This window comes from Strix uralensis, chromosome 1, assembly GCF_047716275.1.
Source record: "Strix uralensis isolate ZFMK-TIS-50842 chromosome 1, bStrUra1, whole genome shotgun sequence".
Taxonomy (NCBI): domain Eukaryota; kingdom Metazoa; phylum Chordata; class Aves; order Strigiformes; family Strigidae; genus Strix; species Strix uralensis.
Window position 1 is genome coordinate 23,342,855 of NC_133972.1, and position 27,452 is coordinate 23,370,306.

Sequence of the window (27,452 nt, forward strand, 5' to 3'; positions counted from 1 at the left end):
AACTTCCAACCTCTCGCAGACCCTGGCAGCTGTGACACTCCCCGTATCCCCCCGCAGCAGCCGGCAGCACCAATACACCAAGCCTATTCCCCGTGAATCCCCCGAGGGACCGAAGGGCTTTTGGAGACTAGGTGCCAGATGCGGGACATGCCGGGACTAGGGCAGCAGCCTGTCTTGCCACCTCCTACGGCAGCAACAATTCCCAGACCGGAGAGGAGTCTCCTCCAAGCTTACTGCTCACCAAGGTCCGCCTGGGTACCCTGCTGTCTGCAACAGCCCGTTACTGGCCGCCACTGGCCGCCCTTCGCAAACGCGCGCGACAGCGCGAGCTCAGCGCGGGAGGGGGGGCCGGAGCGGCATAACCCCCGCCCCGCCCTCTCGCCCCGCCCCGCCCTCTGGAGACCCCGCCCCAGACCCCTCGGCCCCGCCACCGCGCCTGCGCAGTGCGAGGGCCGCCGCTTTCCCGCCGGCTGTGGAGGTGCTGGGCGCGGGGCCGGGCCCGCGGTGGGTGCGCGGTCAAACCGGCGGGACCGGGCGGGGCCGGTGGGTGCGCGGGAGCCCTGAGGGAGGAGCGTTGGGCGGCAGCAGCGTGCCGGCCTGAGGAGGGGGCCCTGTGGGGAAGGGGCACCCCGGTGGGCCCGGGCTCCCCCGCCTTCTTCCGCCCCTTTCCGGCAAAAGTCGGCGCCGAGGCTGGTCGGCGTGGGACAGGCCCGAGGGCCGGCGGGGGCACGGAGAGGGACGAGAGGGGCTCCGCAGCTCCGGGAGGTGGGCGGTGCGTCCCGGCACGGCGCGGGTCCGGGCTACGGCGAAAATGTCAGGACGCTTACCGGGTTTTGCTTCTCAGTTAAAGGATGAAAGGTAGTAAGGAGCCGTTTTTTGTGAAATTCGTAAAGTCTTCTGAGAACTCGGAGTATTTTTTAAAAGCTCTCGAGGTAAGTAGGTTTGATCACCTTTCTCAGCTTAGTGAATTATCAGGTTATTTCTGTGGTTGACTTAGATGTAGCTTATATGCATGCATCTGGAAATAAAACTATTTCTGTAATAGGAGTGTTTAATAAAGTTTGTTGAATAGTTTTGTGATGTTTCTTCTTGAACAAGAAGTAATTATCATTTCAAAACATATTGACAAGGTCTGGATAGTGGTCACTCATCTACACACAAAGCAAATTTAGGCAGGACACTGGGTTGTTTTCCACCCTGAGAGGTTGGTGGGAGCAAAAGGCACTGTGTGGCAGGGTCAAGTCCTGAAAGTTTGTATGATGAACGTTTGGGTATTGTGAAGACCTGGGGGAATGAGGGGAGCATCCATGAGATATTCTGCCAATATACTCTTGCATGGTAGCTTTGTTGTGAGCTGTTTCAATTAAATGTACTTGTGTAGTTTCTACAGGGTTGGCTATTTGTGATTTGTTAATTAAATAAATGTTGTATGCACTGTTTTCCTGCAGTCTATAAAAGAATTTCAGTCACAAGAACATCTCCAGATCCTTGAAGAAGAAACAGCACTCAATATAAAAGAAAATGATAAATCGCTTTACATTTGTGATCCTTTTAGAGGCACTGTTTTCAATCATCTCAAAAAGGTATGCTGTCCATCAGCTTACTTCTAGCTATACTTTCTTTTCTAGAAATGCTCATGTCCATCCTTGCACTCTGTATATGTTCTCTCTTTGTGCACTGAATATAGCAGCATGAAGTATTCACAATAAAATGTTTAAAACTTCGCTGCATCCTATATTTGAGGAAGAAGATGACTAGCAAAGCACAGGGATTATTTTGAAGCATGTGGAAAAATAAATAGTACGATCAGTTCTGTTTCTGCTGGAGTTACTAAGCTAGCTCTCACACTTTTTACCTCCTGAGTAACATGATTTTGTTTGACCGGCAAAGAATTGTCCAGCAGATAAAGATAGGCTAGCTGAAATTCTCTGGCATATTAGCTATAGTGTCGGCTGAGTTTTACTGAGGCCAGAAAACCTACAAGGGTTGTATTGAACATCTGCAGCTGAAAGTAAAAACAAAACTGTTGACTACCTGGGGATGCTAGAGGAGGAGGAGAGACCAAGGGCCCTGCCTTCCTCAGGACGCTGGGACAAGGAAAGCCTGCCTTATACCAGTGTACCTTCTGCTACTTTTATTCTTTTTTTTCTGTTATTTTGTTGCAGCTTGGTTGTAGAATTGTTGGACCACAGGTAGTGCTGTACTGTATGCAGTCCCAGCGATGTGTCCCAAGAGCTGAGTATCCTGTGTACAATATGACCATGGCCGACGTAGCAGTATCCTGTACCAGCCTTGAAAAAGATCTTAGGGTAATGCATCGTACAAAATGGATTGTTTAGCTGATTATCGTTGAAATTTGCTTCAGATGGCTCATTACTAAGGCAGCAGTCATACTATACATAAGTCTAATTGTGCCTGTGTCTATATATCTAGTCTTTCCGTAGTTTGTAGGGTATGCATAGTTTAGAGAGTTGTACATATGGGAAAAAAGGGAGTCTTAGAAGTATATGTAGTATATAAATGTGTATATAGAGGTGTAGCTATACATGCATATGTATATATTATATAAATATATACATATATAATCATAAATGTTTTCAGCTGTATTAATATGGGAGTAAATGTATGTTTTAGGGATTTTTATTACCTGATTAGATGGATCATTTGTCTTGCTAGTTTGTCTGAGGCTATAATGCTACAAGCAACATGCTCTATTTCTGGTTACTCAAAACTACATGGTAAAGATACAATACCCAATTAGCTATGGTTTAAATAGTTTACTTTTTTATTTATTCCAAGATCTCTCTAATTTATATTACCTAAAAGTCAACCATCTGCAAAATTTTACTCATACAGTATGATTGTAATATTTTTATTAGGGGTACATATTACGTTCGGCTTATCATAAATGCAAATAAAATGGAAATTATATTTGAAGTTTTTTATGGCTTCCATATACATACATTTTGTATTTTTGAACAGTTTTTCAGGAGAAACCACGGACAATTGATATCCGTGACTTTGTTTTCTAAGGTGATTGAGTGTGGTGTAGGTTCTTTCTTTTTTCATGATAATTTTCTATAAGCTTTTTTCCCCACCCAGGAAGAAGTTCATAAATATGTGCAGATGATGGGTGGATGTGTGTACAGAGACCTCAACATGTCAGTAACTCATCTTATAGCTGGAGAAGTTGGCAGCAAGAAATACTTAGTAGCTGCTTCTCTGAAAAAACCTGTTTTGCTTCCCTCTTGGGTTAAGACACTGTGGGATAAATCTCAGCAAAGGTATGAAAAAAACCAACCTGTTTTTGTTTTGGGGACTGGTAATTCTTACGGTGATGCAGACTACTTTCTGGTTGATTTTTCTTGGAAGAAAAAAATATATTATTTCTTTTTTCTTTCTTTCATTCCTTTAGCATAATGAGATACACCGATGTGAAGATGGAAGACTACGCTTGTCCCGTGTTCCTTGGCTGTACAATTTGCGTAACTGGCTTAAGTAGTTCAGATAGGAAAGAAGTCCAGCGCCTCACTGCTGAACATGGTGGGCAATATATGGGACAGCTCAAGATGAATGAATGTACTCACCTCATAGTTAAAGAGCCAAAAGGTAAAACTTAGAGAGTAAATGTTATTTTCACTTCTTGAGTTGAAGCAGTGTAAATATGCATGAGAGTTTGAACTGTCTGTGTCTGCTTCAGTGTTGCTCTTGCTACTTCTGTTCAGGGAATCACTGTTGATGGGAAGAGTAACGCAGAGCACCCTTGCTTTGCTCTAAAGGCATGAGAAAGTACAAAAGAGGAAAAAACCAGAGACCCGGGTGGTATTTAAGGGAAGAAAAAAGGGAGAATCCTAGAGGGGATAGAAGAATAAAGAAAGTTTTCTGGGAGACCTGGATAGGACTTAATTTATATGCTGATTGAAATGGGATTGTGGACTAATATTTTTTTTAAGTGATCTATTCTTTGTGCCTTCTGAACTCCCTACTAAGATAGAATGAAAGCTGCCTTTTTTTCCTTGTGGGAAGATGGATTGTAGTTTTACTGTGAGAAGAATGGGAAGCATTTTCTTTTTTCCTCAGTTGCCGTCCCTTTCTCTGTGGGGAAATACTCTGGGAATTTTTAAACTTTGCTTCCTTGTGCTTGAAAGCTTTAAAGCCTTTTTTGGGTTTTTTCTTTATTGCCCTGTCATACTGCACTCATGAGCTAGCCATCAGTGAGATTTTTTGGTCTAACTTTATTTAGAGAATAAATAAGCAGCTTATCAGAAGAATCCAGGATAACACAACTTGCACACTGAAATTAGTTATTTGAATTCTTCAGTCGTCTTAATGTCCAACCATCTTTCAGCGATCACTGTTTGAAGCATTAGCCTTTTAGTGACTTGTGGTTTTTATTTTGTTTACATTTGAAAGGTCAGAAGTATGAATGTGCCAAAAAATGGAATGTGCACTGTGTGTCTGTGCAGTGGTTTTCTGACAGCATTGAGAAGGGCTTCTGTCAGGATGAGACAATGTATAAAATAGAGGCTGGATCAAAGCCAAGTAATACACCCAGTACGTCAACACCTACGAATCATGCCAGCAAGCCCAATAGTAAGTAAGACCTTTTAAAATATGTTAAAAGTGAGGTAGGAAATACTTGTAGTAAGGAGGAAGAACTGTTTCAGATTAGTAGGGTGCTGCTTGCTTTTGCAATGCTGGTTTGACAGGTTGGGTTCTGCTTAAAACACAACAGATTACTTTTATGCACATTGAATATTCCAACATGTAGATTTAAAACACGTGAATAGTTGTTTAAAAAGTAAACTGGAATTAGGCATATGATTGTGTGCTTGAGAATCAGTGGTGTATTAAGTCCTAAAAAAGCACGGCTGTTCGTACATCTGTAGTTCAAAACAAGTGTTTGTAATGACTTTAATCTTACAGCAGTCTTAGGGGGGAAAACAAATGCCAAATTTTTTTTACTAGTATTTTTTCTAGTTTTTTCATATATTTGTTTTTACTTACTCCATGCTATTAACAGAAGGAAAGTTAAAAGCATTTTGTAAACAAACATGGTAGCCTGAAAGACACAGCCAGCTTTAGATGTGTCTTTCCAAACACCTGTTACTGACTGCTACTTCAGGAAATGACTGAGCAGGAGCACTGGGTTAGCACTACCAGCAGAGCACTGGGAATTGAAGTTAGGTATTACAGAAACTGCGTATAACTCTCTTAAATCAATGAACTTCATGTTTACTATGAGCTACATGTTCACATTCTCTTTACTACAGAAATGCCTGTCTTATTGTTAATAGGTGGCCACAAAACTGGAATAAAAGCTTTGAAAACCAGTCCCATTAGCTGCTATCTCATAGATTACATCCATTTGGGAATAAACAGAAGGTGCATAAGCACTCTTGCTAGTAAGGACATAATCAACCTATGTGTGAATAAAACCCTTGGGTTTAACCAAGGTTATACTTGCCTGGTAGTTTTTGTTCTTCAGATTTTAAATTTCCTTCTAGCACAACAAAATCATATGTGGGAGTTTTGTATTTTGTTTAGTGAAGCAGTGGAGAAAGATGTCCCAAAACTAACGCATCTTTTTAAATTTTGTTTAAAGATCATATGCTTTCAGACGTCAGCCACATTTCCAGTATCAGTTTGGGTGGTGTTAATGAAACAGCATGTAGTTCAGCTATGAGCAGCAGACTGGATCCTCTTCCTGATGAGCTGGAAAACTTGGATATAAGTTCTTTTCAAGCCCCTGAAGATTTGTTAGATGGATGTCGAGTATGTTTAACAATGTGTACTTTGAAATGTTCAGTCTTAACCCTGTGGAATCAACTAGGTTAAAGCACTGGTAATTGCCGCTTGAGTAAATCATGGTTTCCATGGTCAGTAGTAAATGCCAGATTTATTTTGTGTCCACATGCTGTAGCTTACATGTGTGTCTACATATATGTGTGTGTATAATTGTATTAAATATGTAGTATAAATATAATATGTATTTATAGACATATATTTAAACACTATAGTGAATGGATTCTAGAATTGGTGTGGGGTTTGGGTTTTTTGGTTGTATGACTTTGGCTGGGGGTTCATTCCATTAGTAAATATTGAAGTTTTGCTAGATTAGTTTGTAAAGATAAATTGATCCAATTCTAAATGCTTAACTCTTTTGCTGCTTCTCAGAAGTTGTGCCACTAGTTTGTGTTCTACAGCAGTCAAAACAAATTACACCAAATTATCCTACATAATTTCTTTCTTCTTTTTTTCTTTTCTTAAAAGCCTTTTTTGTTGCTCTGTTCTCTTTGTAGATCTATCTGTGTGGCTTCAGTGGCAGGAAGTTGGACAAGATGAGGAGGCTTATTAATTGCGGTGGTGGTGTTCGATTTAATCAACTTAATGAAGATGTTACCCATGTCATTTTGGGAGAAAATAATGATGAACTGAAACACTTTTTGGACAAGACAGCTCACAGGTTATGATAACTATATTGCTTAAGGTCTCTTTCTGCCTTGATTTCATTCTCCCACCACCTTGTAAACAGGAAAACGTGTATTGATTTGAAAATGTCAAATAGTTCCTGACTTAAATGAGAAGACTTACAGCTAGTATTCATAAGTACATCCTCGTGTGCTCTTGAATACTGTAGTTCTTTGGGTAGCCGTGAGTCACCTCAGCGAATAGAAAAAAGTATTCTTACTGGTGAAAAGAGGTGTTAACATGTATTTGTTAATATATTGAGGAGGGAGCATTTGGCAACCCAGCAGTGTCAGATATAATTTACACTATAGAAAATAAGTATGAGATTCTCTGTTCTCAGACTGAAAGAATTAAAAAAAAAAAAAAAGGTGAGGTTTGTAAAGTGCCAAAGCTTGCTTAGTATTGGAGTTACAAACTATAACTATATGTCTATATACTATATACTAGTATTTGCAGAGCAGGAAAGAAGAATCACAGTTCTGAAACCTGCTGTGACTTGTTTGTATAACACTTTATTTTATAGGCCTCATGTAGTGACAGCAAAATGGTTGCTGGAGTCATTCAGTAAAGGTTATCTACATCCAGTGGAGCAATATATCCCTCTAAACTACCAGCTGTTAGAGAACTCAATTTTGGAGCAGCCTGGAATGAAGTCATTTCTTCCCAAAAATAAAAATCTCTTGAAGAAAGAAGCTGTGAATGTTATAAAGCACCAGAAAGCTGCTGAAGATGACTTCCTCTCTCAATATGTAAATAATGATTCTACATTAGGTACGTTCCAGGCTCAGCATACCATAGAAAGCTTAACCACTCATAATTAGCATTTGAGTTTTGTGGCTTTTGCATATTGAAAAGATAGCCACATCTACTATGTTGCCCTCTATGTTGTGTTTTAGAAATCAAATTTAAACAGTCCTATATAGACCAGTTTTTAACTAAAACCTGGCTGAAAACAGCAGAATACTGTAATTTCCTCATGAAACTATTTTGAGTTGACTTTGATGTTCTTGTCAATCAATTACTATGGTTGGTTATTTTTGTTTGGTTGGTTTTTTTTCCCCTTTCAGATGAAGTCGAAAAACTAACATCCAGAACCTTCAGTGATGTTACTCACTTGACTGTTCAAGGAGAGAATCAGTCTTCTGTCTGTAATGGTTCTTTGGGAGAGTCTTCTTCACTGGCTGAAGGAGGCTTATTTCTCAGAAAGAGATTTCTTCTTTTGGGTTTTGGTGAAGAGGACGAGTCCTGCATTGCAGATATTATAAAGGAGAATGCTGGGAAAATTCTGCCGCTGCAAAGCAGAACCATTGCAGACTATGCTGTGGTACCTTTATTGGGGTGCACGGTGAAGCCAACTGTTGGTGATGTTGTCACAAATACATGGCTGGTAAGGGTGTTACACTTTCAGTTCTGCGAGTGAACAGGTATCTATATTAGAAATATGTCTGGTCAGAATGTAGTTATCGGTGGCTAAAATGTTAAGTAAGATGCTGAGAGATTAGCCTTGTTTCATTTGAAATACACTGAATGAAATCACACTTTAAAGCCTCTGCATGTGTAAGGTATCTTTTATCTGTTTCACTTCATTTTCTAAAGGCTTGTTAAATAGGACTTTGTTGTCATGACTCAAAGGCTTATATGAGAGTCTGACAGCATTCTCTCTAAATAATGAATTGTAGAAGGAGCCAGTTGATGAATAATTATTGCATATTTTTATGCTTACTTTTTATTGTTTCATGCTTTTTACAGCTTTTTAACTTGTGGCAGAAGAGCAAGTCATCTTTGTAGCTCAAAGTCAAAAAATAATAATCGTATTTCTCAAGAGCGGGCACATGATGTAGATTAACTGCTGTTAGTGTTTTCAGTACTAGGCAGCTTTCTGTGAAGTAAATCTAGACAGACCTTTAGATCCCACCTTGAACTACTTTAAGGGATCATCCAGGGTTGGAAGAGTAGTAACTGAAAAGTTCTGAATAATGCCTCAGTAAGTCAAAACTGACAAAATTAAATTGATCTAGAGAAGAATTTGCTTGATGCAATGAGAAATATTTTGTCTCGGATGTAATGATGGAGGCAGGATTGCTTATTGTTGAGTCCGTAAGTGCTATTGTACAGTTGCTGGAATATTGTTGGCTTTGTTGCTGTTGGGCTTGATTTGCATTTTTATCTCTTTCACCTTCTTTAAGATAATGTGTGTGGAACAGCAGCTCCTTTTAGATCCCCAGTCCAATCCACTTTTCACACCAGTCCCAGTAATGGAAGGAGTTACCCCTCTGGAAGATTGTGTTCTTTCTTTTAGCCAGTTCACTGGTGCTGAGAGAGACTCCCTGGTTTATCTGGCAGGACTGCTAGGAGCCAGGTATGTCTCCTGTCACCGTTTCTTCTTGTTCTTAGACAGCCAGTGTGATGAAATCCATTATGCATTTCATTTCTTCTTTTACAGGAGTAACAAATATTAGAGTTACAGCTCTTCTGGATTCTATTAATTTACAAAAGCTAGTGCTGAAGCAATGAGACATTATTATATAGTTCTTTTACTTTCTTCTCCTGTAGAGAAATTTAATCAGTAGTCACACAGCCTAATTTCTACCGGAATAATGACTGAGTCTCAGTAACTTTTTGCTTTGCTCTAGAACAGAGGGAAAAAAAAGTCAGTTTTTCAGGTGTCAGGCCTTCTGAGTTGCTCTTCAGTTGTCCAGGAGTGGGCCAAAGTTCCTCTTCTTCGGTACTATCTGGTTCGACCTCATAACCAGTGATAGTGCACCATTTCTTAGGAGCTGGGATGGTGTATTATTTGCTCCCAATTCATCAGAATCTTTGAAAAACATTAAGAAAAACATGTTTAGTCATGAAGTGGCAAAATTGTATAGCTTAGAGTATCATTTGATCTGATTTGTAGTCTGGACTAAATTCTTTGCTGGTGAGTTCTCAATCCTGCCATCTTCTTGGAAGACTGAGTCCTTGATGATAAGAGAAAAACTGTAGTATAAAGAAAACTATTGTTCAATTGGAAATGATGCTTGTTGACTCCAGAAAAGAGTCCAGACTGTCCCATTAATCTTGCAGAAGAATGTTAGGCCCAGTGTATGATTTGGAAGGACTTCGGGAGTATGAGAAATGTTATGTTTTCAATACTGATAGAAGCAAAACATTACTGTTTAACTTTTTTGCATCTAGGTTAGGCTGTAAAGTGCAAAGTGGATGGCCTTAGATAATTCTACTGGTTGCTTTTCTGTTGCTTGAATGCATTTTATAATAGTATAAAAGTGCCCTAGATTAATTTTGCTTATGACTAAATGAATGTTTTATTAATCTAATTTTAGAGTCCAAGAATTCTTCGTGCGGAAAGCCAATGCAAAAAAGGGAATGTTTGCCAGTACTCATCTTGTGGTGAGAGAACCAGGTGGTTCGAAGTATGAAGCTGCAAAGAAGTGGAATTTGCCGGCTGTCACCGTAGCTTGGCTTTTGCAGTCTGCAAGGACAGGAAAGAGAGCAGATGAAAGCAAGTTCTTGGTTGAAAATGTAGAAGCTGAAGGTTGGTCATTAGCGAGTTAGGGAATATGGTTGTGTCACTGTACTGTTCGTTCATGATAAAGAAGGCAGATATGAGGGCAATTTTTTCCTAACGCCTTCGAAGTATTAGATCTAAAGGATATTTTTCCAAGTATTTTTTCCTTTTTTTTTTTTCCCCCTGCTTTTGAGTTGTGATTATAGAAATGATACTGTGTGTTTGCTGCAAGTCTCGTGGAGTCTTGTTATCAGTCAGCTGGGAATCAAGCTCGGTGTCTCAGCTTTGTCCTTTTTGGTACATGCCGCTCTGTAGATTGCGTGGGAATTGATGATAGGTCCAGCTTAGATCCAGCTTCGTACTTGTTAGTCTGCAATGACATGATGCCCCTCTGTTCAGTCCTTCATGCCTACTTCATCTTCTGATGCTTCTGCTCCTTTTCCAGTTAATTCACATCTTTTATTTGGCAATATTTCTTCCATATTAAGATGCAGACTACAGTGATTTAATACTGAATCTTAACAGACCTGTTTTACCAGTGCCCTTGTGAATTAATTATATGGGTCACTAAATCAGAGGACAAAAGGTATGTTGTTGGCATAGGCATATCTTACCTGTATGTTACATTTTTAAGGAAAAATGGGGAGTAGGGGTGGAAATGAACAGTAAAATGTAAAAGCAATTTTTGTCCTAATGTTTTTGAGCTATAAAGATGATGAGTCATGCTTATCTAGAAGCATTTGTGATGGATAAGCTTTAAGGGCTTATTCCTCGCTAAATCTTGGTCCTATTAATCCAAAGGCATAAGGGACTGGAAAAGTACATAATGACCTAAAGGGGTGTGATTCAGAGTCATGAATATGAAAGAAACTTTGTATTGCATGGGAAGGAAGGAGCCAGGGAGGAGGAGTTACCTTTAATGTTGAAAGGGAAGGATTTGTTGTGTATTACATCTCTTTCTTGGATTTATATTTTGGTAGTTGTTGTACAACATACGTGAGCTATACAGGTATGTGTGTGGAACTGCAAACAGTGAGAGTGAACCAGGGGTTGCTTGCTCTTTTTGAGACACTTAGGGTCAAGCTCAGTACCAAAGTAATTTTAAATAAGTAGCTAACTGGAAGAGACGCTTAAGATACTGGCTTTTAAAATATAATCATCAGTTTAGAGCATTTATTGGGGGGGGGATATGAATTATTTTTAGGGAGAGAAAGGTTAGATGAACTTTCAGTTGATGTTTAAATAAAAATGTATGTGAGATCTGTGTTCAAAAAAAAAAAAAGGAAATTGCTTGATTATGTTTTCTTTGTTTCTTTTAAAGATAAGGAGAGTTCCATTACTCAGCTTAGCAAGACACCAGCGACTGTTAAATCTCCTGATTCAGAACAACCTACGTATCTCCTTGAAGCTGGGAAAAAAACAGCTGTGACCCCTCTTGATATCAACAGGTTCCAGAGTAAAGCTTTCCAAGCTGTAATCTCTCATCATATTGGGAAGACAACCCCTCTTGCACAAGGGAAACTGCCACAGAAAGAGCCATCTTTACATCTTGATACACCATCAAAATTTCTTTCCAAAGACAAGTTATTCAAGCCTTCTTTTGATGTGAAGGTGATCACCTTTGCAAATTTTTTAGTCTGTAGAACCACTAGGGTTAAAGATGCGCATAAACATAAAAACCACACAGAAACCTGTGCTTACCCCTTTTGATACTGTTAACATACAGACTTTCCATTTTGAATGAAGCCAGGAAAACTGGCTCTGTTTATATGTATTCTGAGTTATTGACCTTGGACTACATTTATTAACTAATAGATGCTATAATGTCCTTTAACAAAGCTCTTCTGTGCTTATTGCATCATATTCTCATGTGTTCTACACCTCACACAGTACACAGTCTGTGTTCTTTACATCTGAAGACTGAGAAATATATCAAGAAGGCTCATGATTGCTCCAGTTATTTGGAACAACTGTTTGCTTGTTTTGTGATGAGATGCTACTTTAATGACATGTTTTAATGTAATAGCTTTATAGCAGTTACAAAGCTGTTTTTGCAGATTGAAAAATGCCTTGGAGTTTTGGGTTCATTGTCTCATTCTGAAGGCCACAAAAGGCTAGAAAAACTACTAGTCTTAAAACAGAACAAAGAAACCCCTGACATTCAGGGAGTATCTGTGCTGGAATGACTCGAGTGTGCTTTGGAAGGGTTCAGGTTTGTTTTTCATTTCCGAGGCCTTAACTGAAAGATGAATGCATTGAATTCCTGCAAAGTTGTTAGTTTTTTGGGGGGGTTGTATGTGGGTTGGCGGTTTTGGTGGGTTTTTTTGTTTTTTTTTTTTTTTTAAACCCCTCTGCCCGTAATAGAACAAAACATGTATTACAAAACCAGAAGAATTCTCTTTAGTTTAGTTAGTTGTGCTTCATGAAGAGAAGGCTCTGGGGAGACTTTACAGCAGCCTTCCAGTACTTAAAGGGGGCCTACAGGAAAGATGGGGAGGGACTCTTTATCAGGGAGTGTAGGGATAGGATGAAGGGTAACGGTTTTAAACTGAAAGAGAGTAGATTTAGACTAGACATAAGGAAGAAATTCTTTAGTGTGAGGGTGGTGAGACACTGGAACATGTTGCCCAGAGAAGCTGTGGCTGCCCCCTCCCTGACAGTGTTCAAGGCCAGGTTGGACGGGGCTTTGAGCAACCTGGTCTAGTGGCAGGTGTCCCTGTCCATGGCAGGAGGTTGGAACTACATGGTCTTTAAGGTCCCTTCCAACCCAAACCATTCTGTGAGTGAGTCTGATTCGATTGGTACTCTTCTTTTTGAAATCTAATAGTTCACCACTGATAATTTTCAAAAGCAAGATACTCTACACCAAAATTTCTGTTTTTTAAAAAAGGGCAGTAAGAAACTTGGTGTCTTAAAGGTACAGATAGAACCAACATACTCATATGCAACTCTTGTGGGGGTGGTATTGGTAAATTATAGTAATTGGTTGGCGTTAGGAATGACTGGGTTTGGCCACTGGCTTTTCCACTGAATGTAGTTTTCATTGATGGCAGTGAAAAGAAATATTAATAATCTATCTTCTTCCTGTTTTGCTTATGCAGACTCTAAGATTGGGATTGTCTTGTACTGCTTTTGTGCAGTGGTACTACAGTTGCACTTGCTAGCTGCTACTGTAGTACACTGTCCTGATTTAGGAGTATGAAATCTTACTTCAGATTGTATTTGTGATACTTTCACTTGAGTGAGAATTCTGTAATCTGTTTGTGAAAGTCAGTCAGTTGCTTCTATTTTGGTAGGATGCTCTGGCAGCTTTGGAAACTCCAGGAGGTCCTGATCAAAAAACCAGGAAACTGAGCACACCTCTCTCTGAAGTCATCGGCAGAAACTTGAAATTGGCGCTGGCAAACAGCACAAGGCATACAGCAGCCCTTACTGCCAGCCCGCAGCTGACCGCTGCACAGCCGGAAGTGGTAGGAGATTTTGGGGTTGGGTTTCTGGAGCATAGGCTTAATTAAGAAAATGCCATCTCTTTTGTGATTTAAGTTACAAAGGAGTTTGTGAATTGTGCTTTGTGATCTATTTGAGTAGAAATCCATACGATTATGCATATTCTTCAGTGACAGTTAAAGGAAGGTGAGATAGAAGAGTTTCCTCCTGGAAGGCAAAGATTTTAAAACCTTTTTTTACTGTCTGTACTACTATTTTGAATATTAAGAAGTTGCTAAGTAACACAGCATATAAATATATACCAATTTAGACTTTGTAGTACTGAGATGAGAGGATTTCATCACACTTAAGAAATTCCCAGGCTCCAGGTGAGCAGAATTAAATATTTTGTCTTGGACTAAAGTTAGGAGTTCTTTTTTTAATGCCCATGTCGTCTTCTCCTATCTTCCTCTGTAAGGTGCTGCTCTTCTGCTTACTAGGAGGCACAAGATGTGATCAGTTGCTTACCCCCTTATAAAGACATGTTATGTTATCCTTTCTTCTAGTCATCTTGCCTCTTCAGTCTAATCTACTCTAGTGAGAGAAAACAGAAAAAGTTGTAGAAGGAAAAGGAGCACTTAGGTATTGCTTGTCGTGTTAGTACATGGTTTGCTGCAGAGGGGCAAAAAAGCTAATGGCCTTCAGCAAGGGAAGGCTGTCGCTTTTTATTTTGTAGCTCTTTATTCTTAATTTTTTTCATTCTAGTACAGTGAAATACTTATGTGACATCAGATTTGATAATTCCCTAATTTCAGTGTTCAGGAAGTGCTTTGTCTGCGATGGAAGGAGCAGAATACGTTCCAGGGAGACTGGCTGAGAATGAATCTTTTGTCTTTTGGATTCCTAGTGCATGGAATGATAATAGTGCTGGGTTTTGACCATGGAGTTTGGGAGCAGCAAAAGTAGAGAAAATGTGTTTATCTTAGTTTTGTTGTTATTGCATATTTTACTACATGCTACACTGAATATTAAAGTGGTTTTGTTATCGATAGAGAAAGCTTCCAAACATGACTCTCCTGTTTTTATTGCTGCTGTTTGCGCAGGAAGAAGAGCCCAAGCCTCTAGCTGATGTTGTTATATATGTTAGTAAAAAACTTAGTAAGAAGCAAAGTGAACTGAATGGAGTAGCAGCTTCTCTTGGGGCAGACTACAGGTATCAACTGATACAAAAAAATCTAAACTTCTGCACTGATGCGACTTCTAATAAATATGACTCTTCACATTCTAATATGCTTTATCTACATGACCTTTTGCTAAACATTAGTGTTCACCATCTTAAACAGTTTCTATTGCAAAATAAGGCCATCTGCTTCTAAGGCCATCTTTCCCCACCGCATCCCCAGTCTCTATGTTCTTGATAAGTCTGTCTTGGAAAGACTGTTTGTCCTGAAGTCTTCCTGAATGGCAAGTTTTTTTCTTTCCTTCTCTTGCTTTTTGAAGAAAACTATGAAACATGTTTAGCTTTTGGGTAGTTGAAAATTTGCTTTATAGTTTAGATTTTGAATCTGATCTGAATTTGTGTGTGTTTCTCCCTGTCTCAAAACTATTTTACAAATTGTAAGAATGTCTAAGTTAGTGTGCTTAGAAAAGCGTAGGAAAAATAGCTTGTCACAAAGAGAAACTACAAACTAACATTTGTGATTTAAGACAGAATTCTGCTGCCACTGAATCTGATTTACATATTTTGTTACTGACTTCTATAATAAGTGTTATCATTCATGGTGTGGATGAAGAAGTTGCCCTTATGTTTCATAGTAGCTTAGAAATGTTGAAGGTATTTGCATTTTCGTGGTTTTAATGTTAGAATCATGCATTTTGTTTATTTTGAGATTCGAGGACTGGTATTTCACTTGCAGCTCAATATGTCAACAAAAGAAAAAGCGCTCTCATCCTGGGTCACACCTTCTTTTCAGAAACTGATTTGAAACTCCACTTACTTAAATAAAAACAAAACAAAAAACCCTAAAGCAAAACCCCTCCTCTTCCATATGTTTATTAGATTTAGTTTTGTTTACTTCAGGAATGCTTTCAAAAGACATTGAAGTTCTGTCCTGAAACTGAATGTGGTCTTCTTTGATTAAAAAAGTGGGCTCGTTGCTTATTTAAGCATAACAAAATAGACAAAACAATATTTTAACGAACAAGGGATAGGACAATTGCTGAGCTGGATTTCTGATACTTTTTGATAGAAATTATATCTTCAGGTTGTATTTTGTTTTCTAGATGGTGCTTTGATGAAACAGTAACACACTTCATCTACAAGGGAGGACAGAATGACAACAACAAGGAGTACAAATCCGTTAAAGAACGGGGTATACATATTGTTTCAGAACACTGGCTTTTAGAGGTATGGAGCTTGCTTTGTTCTGTTATTAAAAGTAAAGGGAAATGGAGGCTTAAAACTAGTTACATGTATGACAGTGGATTTTCTGTTTGCGTTTATACTGAACATGTATAGGAACTGATGTTTTGCATCCTGCTTTGAATTTATGAATTGAGCAATCAGTTTTCACTGATGTACTTTTACCTTTTTCTCTGCGAGGAGACAAGAAATTATCTTCCATTGAACATTTCTGCTACATTTCCTAGAACAAGAGCCACATTTTCCTCTTGTGTAAAGTACTGCTTTTGATGGTGTTTTTGTTGTATTTTTCCTATGTTTAGACGTGAAATTTCTTTTATCTCAATCGGTTTCTCATCTTTCTTACGTTAACTGATGTTGTTACAGAGTGCCCAAGAATATAAACGGCTTCCTGAATCTCTCTTTCCTCACACTTACAATCCCAAAATGAGCCTGGACATCAGTGCAGTGCAAGATGTCGGACTCTCCTCCTCCAGTAAACTTCTGTCAACTAGAAAACCAGCAGAGGAAAATGAGGTATAATGTGTGATATGAATTCATGTTCTATGAAGTGATTTGGATTCAGTTAACTTAATTCTGATATTAACATATTAATAAAAAATATTGGTACTTATTCAGCAATGCCCTGAGTCATGTTTAGCTAGTAATTAATAGCAGCTATTGCAGGTGTTCCTTAAGATTTTTCTGCATTTGTAATATTTCTCTTCTAGGGTGATGGAGGGAAAAGCCGGCATTTCAGGATTAGAAGTGCTTTCCAAATTTGAAATTACGTAGGTCCAGTCTTTGCCTTCTCTTGTAGGTAACAAGATCCAAGGTGTGAACTTGCCTTAGTAGACATTTAGACTGCAGAATATGTGTTGTCATTGATGCTGCTTCTTACTGTTTTACTGTCATTGTAGTAGCAGAAAGGTTAGGTTTACTCTAAGGCAAGATTATTAATCTTCAGAATTTATACAGGTATTGAACACGGGTAAAAAGCAAAAAAATTTGGTGTTTCAGAATTCTACTTGTCTTCATTGGTTTTAGATTATTCCAGTGGATGAAGATGATGCTGAAGATGATATAACTACTGACCAGATAAAGGAAGTGGTCACTACAGGGGAAGAACAAATAGTAACAAGTGAATCCAAAGGAGGTAAATGTAAATCACTGGTTTCAAAATAGTTGTGGAACATCAAACTATCAATATAAGCCTTTTACAGTTTCAGGTGCTGAATGTTAAGATCTGGAAGCTTTAGGTACCGTGTTTATATACTGGTCAAGTACAGCTAGCCCTTATTGTTGCTGCATGAGAGGAAAGGGTTTTGCTCTCTATTTTAAGAAAATCATGGTCATCTGTTGCAAATTACTTAATTGCTGTTTCTTTGTTTTTAAAACACTGCAGTTTGTCTTTAACATGACAAATCAGTTTTAGAGTATACCTCTTTTGTTTTGTAAATAAATGTGCTATGGGAGAATTGTGAATATAAATTAGATCATATGGGCGAATTCAGAAGTGAGCCAAATGGAGATTTCTCCTTGTGTCTAGGAATAGATGACTTGGGGTATATGTAGTTTTTCCTATTTTTTCCCAGATATCTTTTCCTCTCCTTAAAGTATTGTCTTTATCCTGATGCAGGGGGGTGAGGGGAAGTTGACTGGAATTTCAGTTACTTCCCACTTGTTACAGTATAACAGTCTTGATCTTACCAGTTTTGTTTCTTCTCTTAAGTTTTAACCCAAGCACTAGAAATGAGGGAGAACTTCCAAAGGCAGCTGCAGGAGATCATGTCTGCCACATCGCTAGTGAAACCGCAAGGGCAACGAGGATCCCTTTCAAGGAACAGTTTTGATGGTTCTCCAGCCACTCCTGATAGCACACGGTCTGTGCGAAATGGCCGCAGTAGGGTCTTGGAGGCTCTAAGGTATTGGTTTGTGTTTCAGAGTATCTTATTTTGTCTTCCCTTGCAGGTACTTAGACATTCACTGAGATGTGAATAGATCGCCAGGGTTATCAGGTGTATTGCCTTTCTCTACTCATGTACTTAAGTTGCTTCTCTTGCAATTCAAAATCTTTAACTGCACGTGCTAGATAAAGACAGAATGTTATCTTAATCCGTAGTGGGTATCTTTTGTTTTTCAAAATATCACAGAATAGTATGATTGCTTTGTAGTTTGAATTGAATTATGCCAACTGATGTCTTTTCAGATTAGTTAGTGTTCTTACAGATTTTGAAGAAAACAGTGCTGCAGTATTTCAGTACATAGGTCATAAACTGGTGGCAGGTATTCCTGCAAAGCACCTCTGTCAATGTTTCTCCTGTTTTCTTTTTCTTTTCTTTCTAAACAGAGTATAGGATTTGAACTCTTAATGGGAACCTTGCAAAATTATTCCTTTTAGCTTGGTATTTATTTGCAGGTAAATAAGTTCAGTACAGTACACTGATCTTTGGAATAATTTATCAATATGACACATAATAAAACCATCTCCTGCTGATATTTTTGGTTGCCTTTTTTCACTTAAGCTCACAAAGCCAGGCTGCTGGAGTTGCTTTTGTACTGCAATTTTCCCCCTTCCTGGCCATGCTTTCTAATAATGAGGTCACTTGAAGGCTACAGTTGATGTGATCATTAACACATTCCCTTCAAATACGGTAGTCTACTATGAAACGAATATTTAAGGTGTGTGTGCTTTTTTCCTTAGGCAATCCCGTCAGGCACTCACAGATGTGAACACAGAGCCATCCCAGAGTGAGCAGATCATCTGGGATGATCCTACTGCGAGGGAGGAGAGAGCAAGACTTGTCAGCAACTTTCAGTGGCCCAATAGTCCTTCCCAGTACACTGAGCAAGGTCAGAGTAACGCCAATAAGAACGTGGATGAGTCTGCCTTCAGAGAATCTTTAGCTGATGCAGAGATTGCTCGTAAAGGTAAAATCAGAAATACAGTATCCTTGTTCTTTGCTACAGCATCCATTTCATCTTTGGGACTTCTAAAATAGTGTTTGAATTCTACTTTTTAAAAAAAAAAGTCAGCATTGTTGGCATTTCTTGAATGACAAAAGTACAATTTTACATCTTTGAGCTCCATTATGTGCTGTTGTTTTTTAAAGAGAAGCTTTCCTATCCATTTGCTGTTTGTGGTTAAGCACCAAGGCAGTGCTTGTCTAAAATAGTTTGCATCAAATTTAGGAAATCTTACAGATTTTTTTTTTTTTTTTTTGGAACCACAGCTGGTTTCCAGGTAACAATTCGGGTAGGCGTGGTGGAATTCAAATGGGAATACCAGTAGCAAAAGCTTTTTAATTCTAGTGGAAATATTCATAGGTGAAGAATGGAGATAAAGGACGAAGATAATCCATGAGCTTGAAAAACAGATGTGTCAGAGCTGCCGGTGGATGTGCTTAGGTCAAGATTCAGTGAAGATACTGTATTTCTATTCCCTGTTCTTTTTGAAGTCTTTAGTCTACTGCTAGGACTAAAGAAACAACATACTTAACGTTTTGTCATCTGGTTTTGCTTTCTTCCCATTCCTGCCTCCTGAGAGACAGTGGAATCCTTTATTTCTCTCTCCCCACTGCCTCCCTCGTGCCCCTAACTCCTTCTCTCAATCTACTTACAGAGTTTCTGCTTGTGGCAACAGTCTTGTTGAAAACTGACCCTGTCCTAGAGGAGGTTGAAGCAAATTAGCTAAATGCATTCAATCCATTTTTGGTTCAAGCGAGTCAATGTGGTTTAGTCAACAAAATTAGGCCATTTGAGGCTTTTGGGTTTTTTTTCAAAGCAAGGCATCCAGGGACACGAGTCTGCAGTATTGCAATTGGTGGTTTGTGATATAAGGAAGAGTATCTTTATGAAAGGCAGTGGTGAAATGTAACTGTACACGTTGTAGTAGCAGTTGTGTTTTGTCCTTCTAGGATAGCTACCTTTTTTTAAATTTTTCATTTTATTTTTTACTTTATCCATAATTATATTCAGCCAAAGATAAGTCATGCAACAACACTCTACTTTCACAGCTGTTCCTGAGGCTGGGGATGGAGATTTGATTGAAGGTCTAAAGAATCCTGTATGCAGAGAACCTGAAACGCCAATTAAAGATCACTTGATCCCCACTCCGCAGGCCCCCAGCATTGCTTTTCCACTGGCTAACCCTCCTGTGGCACCACAGCCCAGAGAAAAGGTTTGTCATATGAAGAAATACTTATGGTGTTTTGTGTTCTGAGAGACGTAATGACGTTTTAAGAAGTTTTGAAGTTGATGGTAAATATAAATCAGGTGCATATCTGCATTTAAAATCTTGAAGTGGATTATTTTTGTGCAGTTCTATTTCTCTTTGCCCCGTTCTTCAAGATTTTGAACAAATAATGTTTACTCAAATAAATAAAGCTTGTTTGTTCAGACAAATAAAGCTTTTTGTCCTGTTAGTTCCTGCTGGAACGCTGAGGTAAGCTTTGGAGTGGGGAGTTACTATGTGTATTTCTTGGAACTCCTCCAGCCACGTTAGGATGATGGAAAAAAGTTAGGCCTTTGTTTCCTTGGTGGTATCTGGAATTTATGTTTAGGTACAAACGGAAAATTATTTTTCTGCCAAAAACCTGATTTAAAATTCTGCTATTTCATAGTGAACTTGGAAGGGGCTAGGAAAATGAGCTTAGTCTTTTGCCCACAGTGTATTGCTTGATGCTCAAACTTTCAGCAGCTATGTGTCTTCAGAGGCATAACGTGTCATGTTAGTAAATAAGCTGTGGTGGAAATGCATAAGGGACCTCAAAGTTATAGAAAGTCTGAATGAATGAGGCAGTGTGATGGATGGATATAATAGATAGACTCCTGTGTTCAACTTGGCATTCGGTGGTTACGAATGAAGGATTAGTTTTTCTGACAAATTGGTTCAGTTGTGCCCTGAAGAAAGGGGGAACTAAGAGGATGTTAAGCACAAGCCTAACGTTGATTTGATAAGATCCAAGCTTTTTGTCAAGTGATTGACAGATTTGGTTCTGCTTTTCCTGACTAAAGGAAAACTTCATATAAAAATAACCCAGAATGTTTGGCAGAGAAATAGTCAGCTGTCAACCTAATCTTTCTGTCATTATTTTCAAAATCTGTTACTGTATTTCCAGGCTGTTACTGAAGATGAGAAGACTGATGAAGAACCAGAAAAACACCGTAAATTTCAGCTGTCTTCTCTTAATCCTCAAGAAAGATTTGATTACTGCCATCTGATTGAAGAATTAGGTACCAGATATTTGTGAAATGCGAAGAATAGCATGTGTCTGTATGTGTCTGGTCAGCTGTGGCTTGTTGGGGAAAAGAAAGGGCTTCTGTTAGCGGTTCATCAGATTTGAGGTCTCAAATTTATGGCTTTCTGTGCTTGTGAGCAATTCTTTGAATATATTATTATTATGTTAGTGATCAGCTTTGCCATAAAACAGCAATGGTTTTGTCTTCTGGCAGTTTTCTTCTAGCTGTCTCCACAACAGCCTCATTCTTTACTGTTGGGAGTGCCCAGGATCTGCTGTCCTCTGGTGTCTCTCTCATTCCTGTCTGTTACAGTGGCACTTTATTTTTATCAGAGCCACTCTTCCTTGGCTGCTTCTCTTTCCTTGCCAGCTTCTGCCCATGTCACTTCAATGATAATACTTTCAATGTAAATTTGAGTTAAGTATATTTTTACCTCAATTCAAATAATTCTCACTTTGAGTTGATCCTTTCTGTGGTACAGCATGAGCCTTAAATAATTTGAATCAAATTCATTCCTCAATTCAAGGTGGAACAGTACTTGAAAAACAGTGCTTTGATCCAAGTTGCACACACATTGTTGTGGGACATCCTCTTCGAAATGAAAAATTCTTGGCTTCGATGGCAGCTGGAAAGTGGGTGCTTCATCGTTCCTACCTGGAGGCATGTAGAGGAGCTGGCTGCTTTGTTCAGGCATGTGACCTTGTTACTGAGAAATGAGTATGGTGCCCTTTCACGTTTTTTTTTTTACTTTGCACTACTAGGAGAGGACTTAACCTCTCAGAATCAGTCAGCAGTTTAGGATGTCTGAGCTTTGGGAGTTTTAGAGGATCCGGAGTCTGAGAAATTTTTGGCAGGCTCTGAAAACTGTTCCTGGACCAAACTCCTGGTAGAGGATAAATGAAATACCTATACTTTTTATAGTTGTTTCTGAAAATTGAAGCTTGAGTACCTTTTGGTAAATTCTCACTGGTATCAGCTGAATTTACATGGATCTTGTTACACCAGCAATGAAATCTTGATCCTTTCATAAATGAACATATAATAGTTTTAAATAATTCAACTCTATAACCATGTACATAAACATTTTTGGAGACTATCTCTTCCAACTCCTCACGTCCCTAACCGGTATTTCACAGTTCTCCTCGGTCTACAGTTCTTTTACATTGACCAGGCTAACTTCAAAATGATGCCTGTAGACTGGTTCATATCTTTATGTATCAAAACCAACTTTCATTGTTTTGGAAGACACTGTGGAAATGTAGAGTCGAAGGTGTCCAGAGTAGTGGGTTGTTTTGCCTTGCTCTTGAATTCCATTGTATGTAACTGCAAGAAGAATCTAGTTGTGTATGTGACGATGTCACAGAAAACAGGAGTTGATTTAGATACATATGTGCAATTAAGAGCCATATCTCTAATTTTACCTAGAGCTGTTTCAGCCAGATAAAATCAATATATAAAGCTAGAGTGAGTTGGAATTTGCTCGGGTTTTGTCTGTTTGTTTTTCTTTTTGGTATGGGTTTTTTTTTTTTTTAATTTAGTTTTCTGCTGGTAAAGTTGGCAGGATTTCTTTGTAATTCAGGTTTATGATTGTTCTAGGAAGAAGATTATGAGTGGGGAAGTAATTCCATACTTAATGTTTTGCCTGGAATCAATGTAAACCAGAAGAAACTAGCACTTGCAGCCATGAGATGGAGGAAAAAAATTCATAAAGGGAGGCAAGAAACTGGTATTGTTGAGGTATGGTATCACTGAGGTATTTAGATACTCATGCAATGTAGGTTGTACAGTGTGGGTGGACACGACAGCGATTGTCACCAAGAAACTCAGAAACTTAACTGGCAGGGAAAGGTAATCTGCTTGGTTATTAAGAACAAAATGGCTTAGCTGGATATATTTTAGTTAAGTAATTTTGTTTTAAAAAAAACCTTTTAATGCTGGTATATTAAAAGTCTTAATCTCCTCCTGAAGTGTTGTGCTACTTTTGCAAAGTTGGAATGTGGCTACTTGTGTGTGTAAACATCCCTCAGCCAGGAAGATGATGTTTACACTTCAGGGCTCTGACTGGGGAACTAACCTAATGTGGCTTTACTAGGAAACCACAACCGGTACTCACAGTAACAGAAATCCTGTGCTGTGCCGTACAGGTGAATACAGCTCTCTGGACAGCATTTTTATAGCTCTAGCAGTGAACATACTATTGTGCTTCAAATAGGGCACAAGTTTACATCTTTCCTAAAGCACCTTCTGTGATTTTTATGGTGCAAGTTCCATAGTCTTTGTGGGATTTTTGAAAGTGGGACTTGGGCTCCCCAAAGCCTTTTAACTCCTCTCTCAAATCAGGCACTGCAGTCGAGTATTCATTGAAAGGTAGAAATAGTGCTGATGTTCCAGTCACATCGGGATATATCTTCACTTACATGTGTTTTACAATAACCTTTTTGAAATTAATGCTTCTAACAAATCCACTGTACCTGTTGCCTACTTGGAAACCACAGTGAGTGCTTGTAGACGGCAACCACTTGGCCCTGGGTGCTGTTACTGTAACTGAGTAGATAATGTAGTATATGGAGTGGGGGGGGAAAGTTTCCAAGTAACTGTTTTTCTTAAGATGCTTTTCTGTAAATGACTGTCTGGTCTTCTGGAAAAATTACTCATTGCCAAGGGTCTTTTCCTAGATTGGTTTGCCCATCTTGCTATGCAGGTGGCAAGCTGCCTGGCTGTAAGCTGCCAATAGTTGTATGTTCTGTGGGCTTTTTTTCTGCCATTTACACGTAAAGACAAAACTAGGTGATAGCAAATCTTTATCTAATGGATATTCCCAAAAGGGGCACATTATAGACCCATTAAGTTTTTTGTGCTTTTTCAGTACCAACATACTTTTGACTAAATTGAGTCTTTTATCTAGGGAGCTTTCAGTGGCTGGAAAGTGATCCTGAATGTTGATCAAACCAAGGAAGCAGGATTCAGACGCCTTCTTCAGTCAGGAGGAGCAAAAGTATGTAGGGTTTGGTTTTTTTTAAATAATTCAATATACATATGGTGTGTGGGTTGTTTTGGTTTTTTTTTTCCTTTCTGTTAAACTCTGGGCTGGGCATCTTCCATGTGAGTAAAAGGTCTTAACCAGTGTCATACTTTGAGCCCGGAGGGCAAGTGAGCACCATGCAGCTGTTTACTCCCCACTTTCCCCCCAGCACTGGGAAGGAGAAAATGAATCAAAAGACTGAGGAACTGAGATGAGGACAGAGAGGGGTCACTCACCCTTTACAGTTATGGGCAAGACAGGCTCATTAGGGGAAGAAAAAAAGGACATCACTTTAATTCAGACACTAACAACAACAATGCTTAACAGAGTGGGACAGTGAGAAGTGTTACCACATCTTAAAAACATCTTCTCCCACTGTTCCCTTCTTCCTGGGCTCAGCTTTGCTCCCGATTTCTCTGCCTCCTCCTCCAGTGGCACAGGGGCAGGGGATGGGGGGATGCAGTCAGTCTGCTGCTTCTTCCTGCAAAGTAGGGGGGAAATCACTCTCTGCACTCTTCCCCTGCTCCACGCGGCATCCCTCTCACAGGAGACAGTCCTCCACAAACTCTCTCCACCGTGAGTCCTCCCCACGGGATGCATTCTTCTCGAGATGCTCTAGTGTGGATCACCCCGACGTGTTGCAGTCCTCCCAGCTCCAAACTACAACTGCAGGGGCTGCTTCTTCCCACAGAGTGCTGGGGTTCCTCCACAGGCTGCAGGTGAATCTCTGGTCCTCCAGTGACCTCCATGGGTGGTGGGGGGGTGGCCCTGCCATCTCACCATGGGATACAGGGGGGCTCTCTGCTGTGACACACCTGCCCCCCTTCCTTCTCCCTTCCACTGACCTCGGTGTTCACATAGGTGTCCTCGGAACTCCTCCTCAAAGCGTGTCCCGTCTTAAGTACGTTGTCACAGAGGTGTAGCCACCATCACTAATTGGCTCGGCCTTGGAGCCAGAGGAGCTTCTAGAAGCTTCTTGCAGGGGGCCACCAGTCTAGTCCCCTCTCCTACCACCAAAAACCTTGCCACACAAACCCAGCACAGCCAACAACATTGCTTACACAGGGTAGCTGAGAGATGGTCGAAGTGTGGGAGGAAGAAGCTATATCATCTTCATTTTGCAAGTGGTCAGGCAGAGCAGCTTGCCTGAGGTGGCACAAGTCAGTAGTGCTGGTAGGAATTGGGGACAGAATTTCTGTGCCCTTCTCTGATGAGAAGGATCACCCTTCTTGAAAGGTACGTGATGGTACAAAATGCAGCTGTACGTGGTATTTTATTTCCCATTGGCTTGATGGTTAATTTGATGAGTGAAATTATAGCTCATGAACTGCATTTGTCTAGGGGAAGAAACACGAATATAAACCTATTTTTTTCTGTCGTGTTTTAATCTGTAGGTGTTTTCTGGTCATTCTGTGTCTCTCTTTAAAGAAGCAACTCATCTCTTTGCGGACTTCAGTAAGCTGAAGCCAGATGACACCAGGGTCAGCGTCGCAGAGGCGGCAGCCCAAGGAGTGAACTGCCTGAAACCGGAGTACATCGCTGACTACCTCATCCAGGTGTGCACGCCTGAGGCGCTCCTCACCTGCCCCGCGGCGGGAGGGTGGATGGGGCAGGCCTCAAAGCCTCGGAGAGGGACTGCTGCTCTACCTGTCGTGTGCCACCTTTGCCAGGAATTGTGGCCACAAGTGCCTAGGCCAAGTCTTTTGATCTGTAGCCTCAAATTGTAGCTGCTATAACTTGTTTTAGTGCTGGCAGTGGGTCTGATGCAGGGTAGGGAGCTTGCAAAATGCAATCAGAATGTAGGTGCGCAGTGTTTTTGTTATTTTTAATTTTAGAAATCTAATGAGCTGTTTCATTCTCCTCAGAAGCTTCTTGAGCTAAACAACTTTTTTTTTTCTCTTCCTCTATTGAAGGATCCACCTCCCCCAATGCAGTCTTACTGCCTGCCGGAAGCTGAATCTTACCTTCAGAATAACACAGAACTTGGAACTGGATTATCCCAGAAAAGAAAAGCACTGGGAGAAACAAGCAGAGTCAAGCGATCCAGAATACAATGAGCAAATTCCGTGCTTCTAATTTATACATTTTTAAATTCATATTTATATTTCTTCATTTTCACCACAAAAATTAAAAGCTTTGAGTTTCACTTCTAATTTGTCCTGAGATTAAAATAACTTAACAGTAACAGTCATTGGAAAGATTGCTCTGATTACCAGTAGCATCTAAAAATATGGCAAGCACTCATCCGAAAAAGACTGTCTCCAAAAAGTCCTAACTGTCCCACTAATAATTTTGTTTAGGGAGGCCATTGTATAATAATAGTTAAGAAATACTTTGCGAGATGCTTATTACATCTTTCATCTGTGTGTTGTGGAGAAAATACCAGTTGATAAGAATTCTGTTGCATTTCCCACACAGTAATGGACTTCTTAGGTTTTACGTGAATTTTTCCTCTTTTGATATTTTCTATTGGAAGGGAAAAGGGAAACTGGACAAAAAGAACTGGCTTGTAAATTTTTGTACTAATAGAGGGTGTAATAAATTATTTCTATAAAACAGAGGTGCTGTTGAGGTGCTGCCATTCTGAGGGCTAACGAATCTGTTCAGCAAACAGAAGCAACTCTGGCTGAGAAAAGGTGACGGTTCTCTGACCATGCTCCCTACTTGAGTCCGCAACAGGAACCAGAGGCAGAACTAAGGTGTTGGTTTCCAGCAGCTGGAAATGTTTGTGGTCAGACAACCACAATATTTGACAAACTGTTTGACCTTTTAGTAACTAAGTGTGGGGTCTGGGTCTCTATTTACTGAACTTCCTGTATGTGACTTGCACTGCGTTAGTCTGGGTAGAAGTGTTTGTGTGTGTGAAATCTGAGGAGCTGTACTAAAGCAGCTAGAATTGCTGCAGCCTCTTTGAACAGAAAAGCACGACCTCCAGTTGCACAGTGGAGGAGTTGACTGGGGAAATAGATGTAAGGTCTTTAAAGTCTATTTAATTTACCTCTTTATTGGTTGGGGGGGTATATTCTACTTTACTTTCTAGCTGCTGAATACTCTGTTGTATAGAAAGTCTTTGCACCACTATCATCAGTTGCAGATGGAGGGCAGGAGGAGCCATAAGCATCGCAGCCCTGAGGCAGCTGGAGGCTCTTGCTCTAGGCTGGGGAGCACAAACCCCTTGCTGCTGGCAGAAGGGGGAGAGGCCCTGAGCTGTGGGAGTCCCCAGGTGAGAGAGGGAGGAGGAAGGCAGCTTGCCTTCACCCCCAAGGCTCTTCCCCTGGAGTGCAGTGGCTGTTCTGTCAGTGAGCTCGGCAACACGCTGTTGGGATGACCTGGGGTTGTCAGGAAGGATTGAAAGATGCCAATGAACCTGAGGGATTTGATTC

The 27,452-nt window shown here is 39.9% G+C and overlaps 1 protein-coding gene across 4 annotated transcripts; it reads left to right on the forward strand.

The window, feature by feature from the left end:
- Positions 1-433: 433 nt before the first annotated feature.
- Positions 434-26,629, forward strand: TOPBP1 (DNA topoisomerase II binding protein 1). 4 transcript variants are annotated; one of them, XM_074859788.1, is made up of 28 exons: positions 434-504; positions 845-932; positions 1,449-1,583; positions 2,166-2,309; positions 3,103-3,284; positions 3,416-3,609; positions 4,414-4,593; positions 5,606-5,775; positions 6,303-6,466; positions 6,995-7,242; positions 7,539-7,858; positions 8,658-8,830; positions 9,795-10,006; positions 11,301-11,590; positions 13,276-13,449; positions 14,509-14,618; positions 15,689-15,812; positions 16,194-16,343; positions 16,854-16,962; positions 17,539-17,731; positions 18,511-18,737; positions 19,823-19,986; positions 20,927-21,041; positions 21,574-21,737; positions 22,644-22,784; positions 23,953-24,042; positions 25,464-25,625; positions 25,983-26,629. In XM_074859788.1, the coding sequence occupies exons 2-28, from the start codon at positions 852-854 to the stop codon at positions 26,124-26,126; spliced, it is 4,560 nt and encodes a 1,519-aa protein (XP_074715889.1). In that variant the 5' UTR covers positions 434-504; positions 845-851; the 3' UTR covers positions 26,127-26,629. The 4 variants fall into 4 exon arrangements, 1 of the variants encoding a protein (XP_074715889.1); XR_012627676.1 differs by lacking the exons at positions 25,464-25,625; positions 25,983-26,629 and adding an exon at positions 24,617-25,454 and having other exon boundaries at positions 21,574-21,741; positions 22,648-22,784; XR_012627679.1 differs by lacking the exons at positions 25,464-25,625; positions 25,983-26,629 and adding an exon at positions 24,617-25,454 and having other exon boundaries at positions 451-478; positions 21,574-21,741; positions 22,648-22,784.
- Positions 26,630-27,452: the final 823 nt, after the last annotated feature.

Bases quoted from the DNA above. Each gene is read 5' to 3' on its own strand.
- TOPBP1 (XM_074859788.1), top strand. From the start codon at position 852: ATGAAAGGTAGTAAGGAGCCGTTTTTTGTGAAATTCGTAAAGTCTTCT. The intron at 7,243-7,538 runs GTACGTTCCAGG...TTCCCCTTTCAG, and splicing joins AAATAATGATTCTACATTAG to ATGAAGTCGAAAAACTAACA. The intron at 10,007-11,300 runs GTTGGTCATTAG...TTTCTTTTAAAG, and splicing joins TGAAAATGTAGAAGCTGAAG to ATAAGGAGAGTTCCATTACT.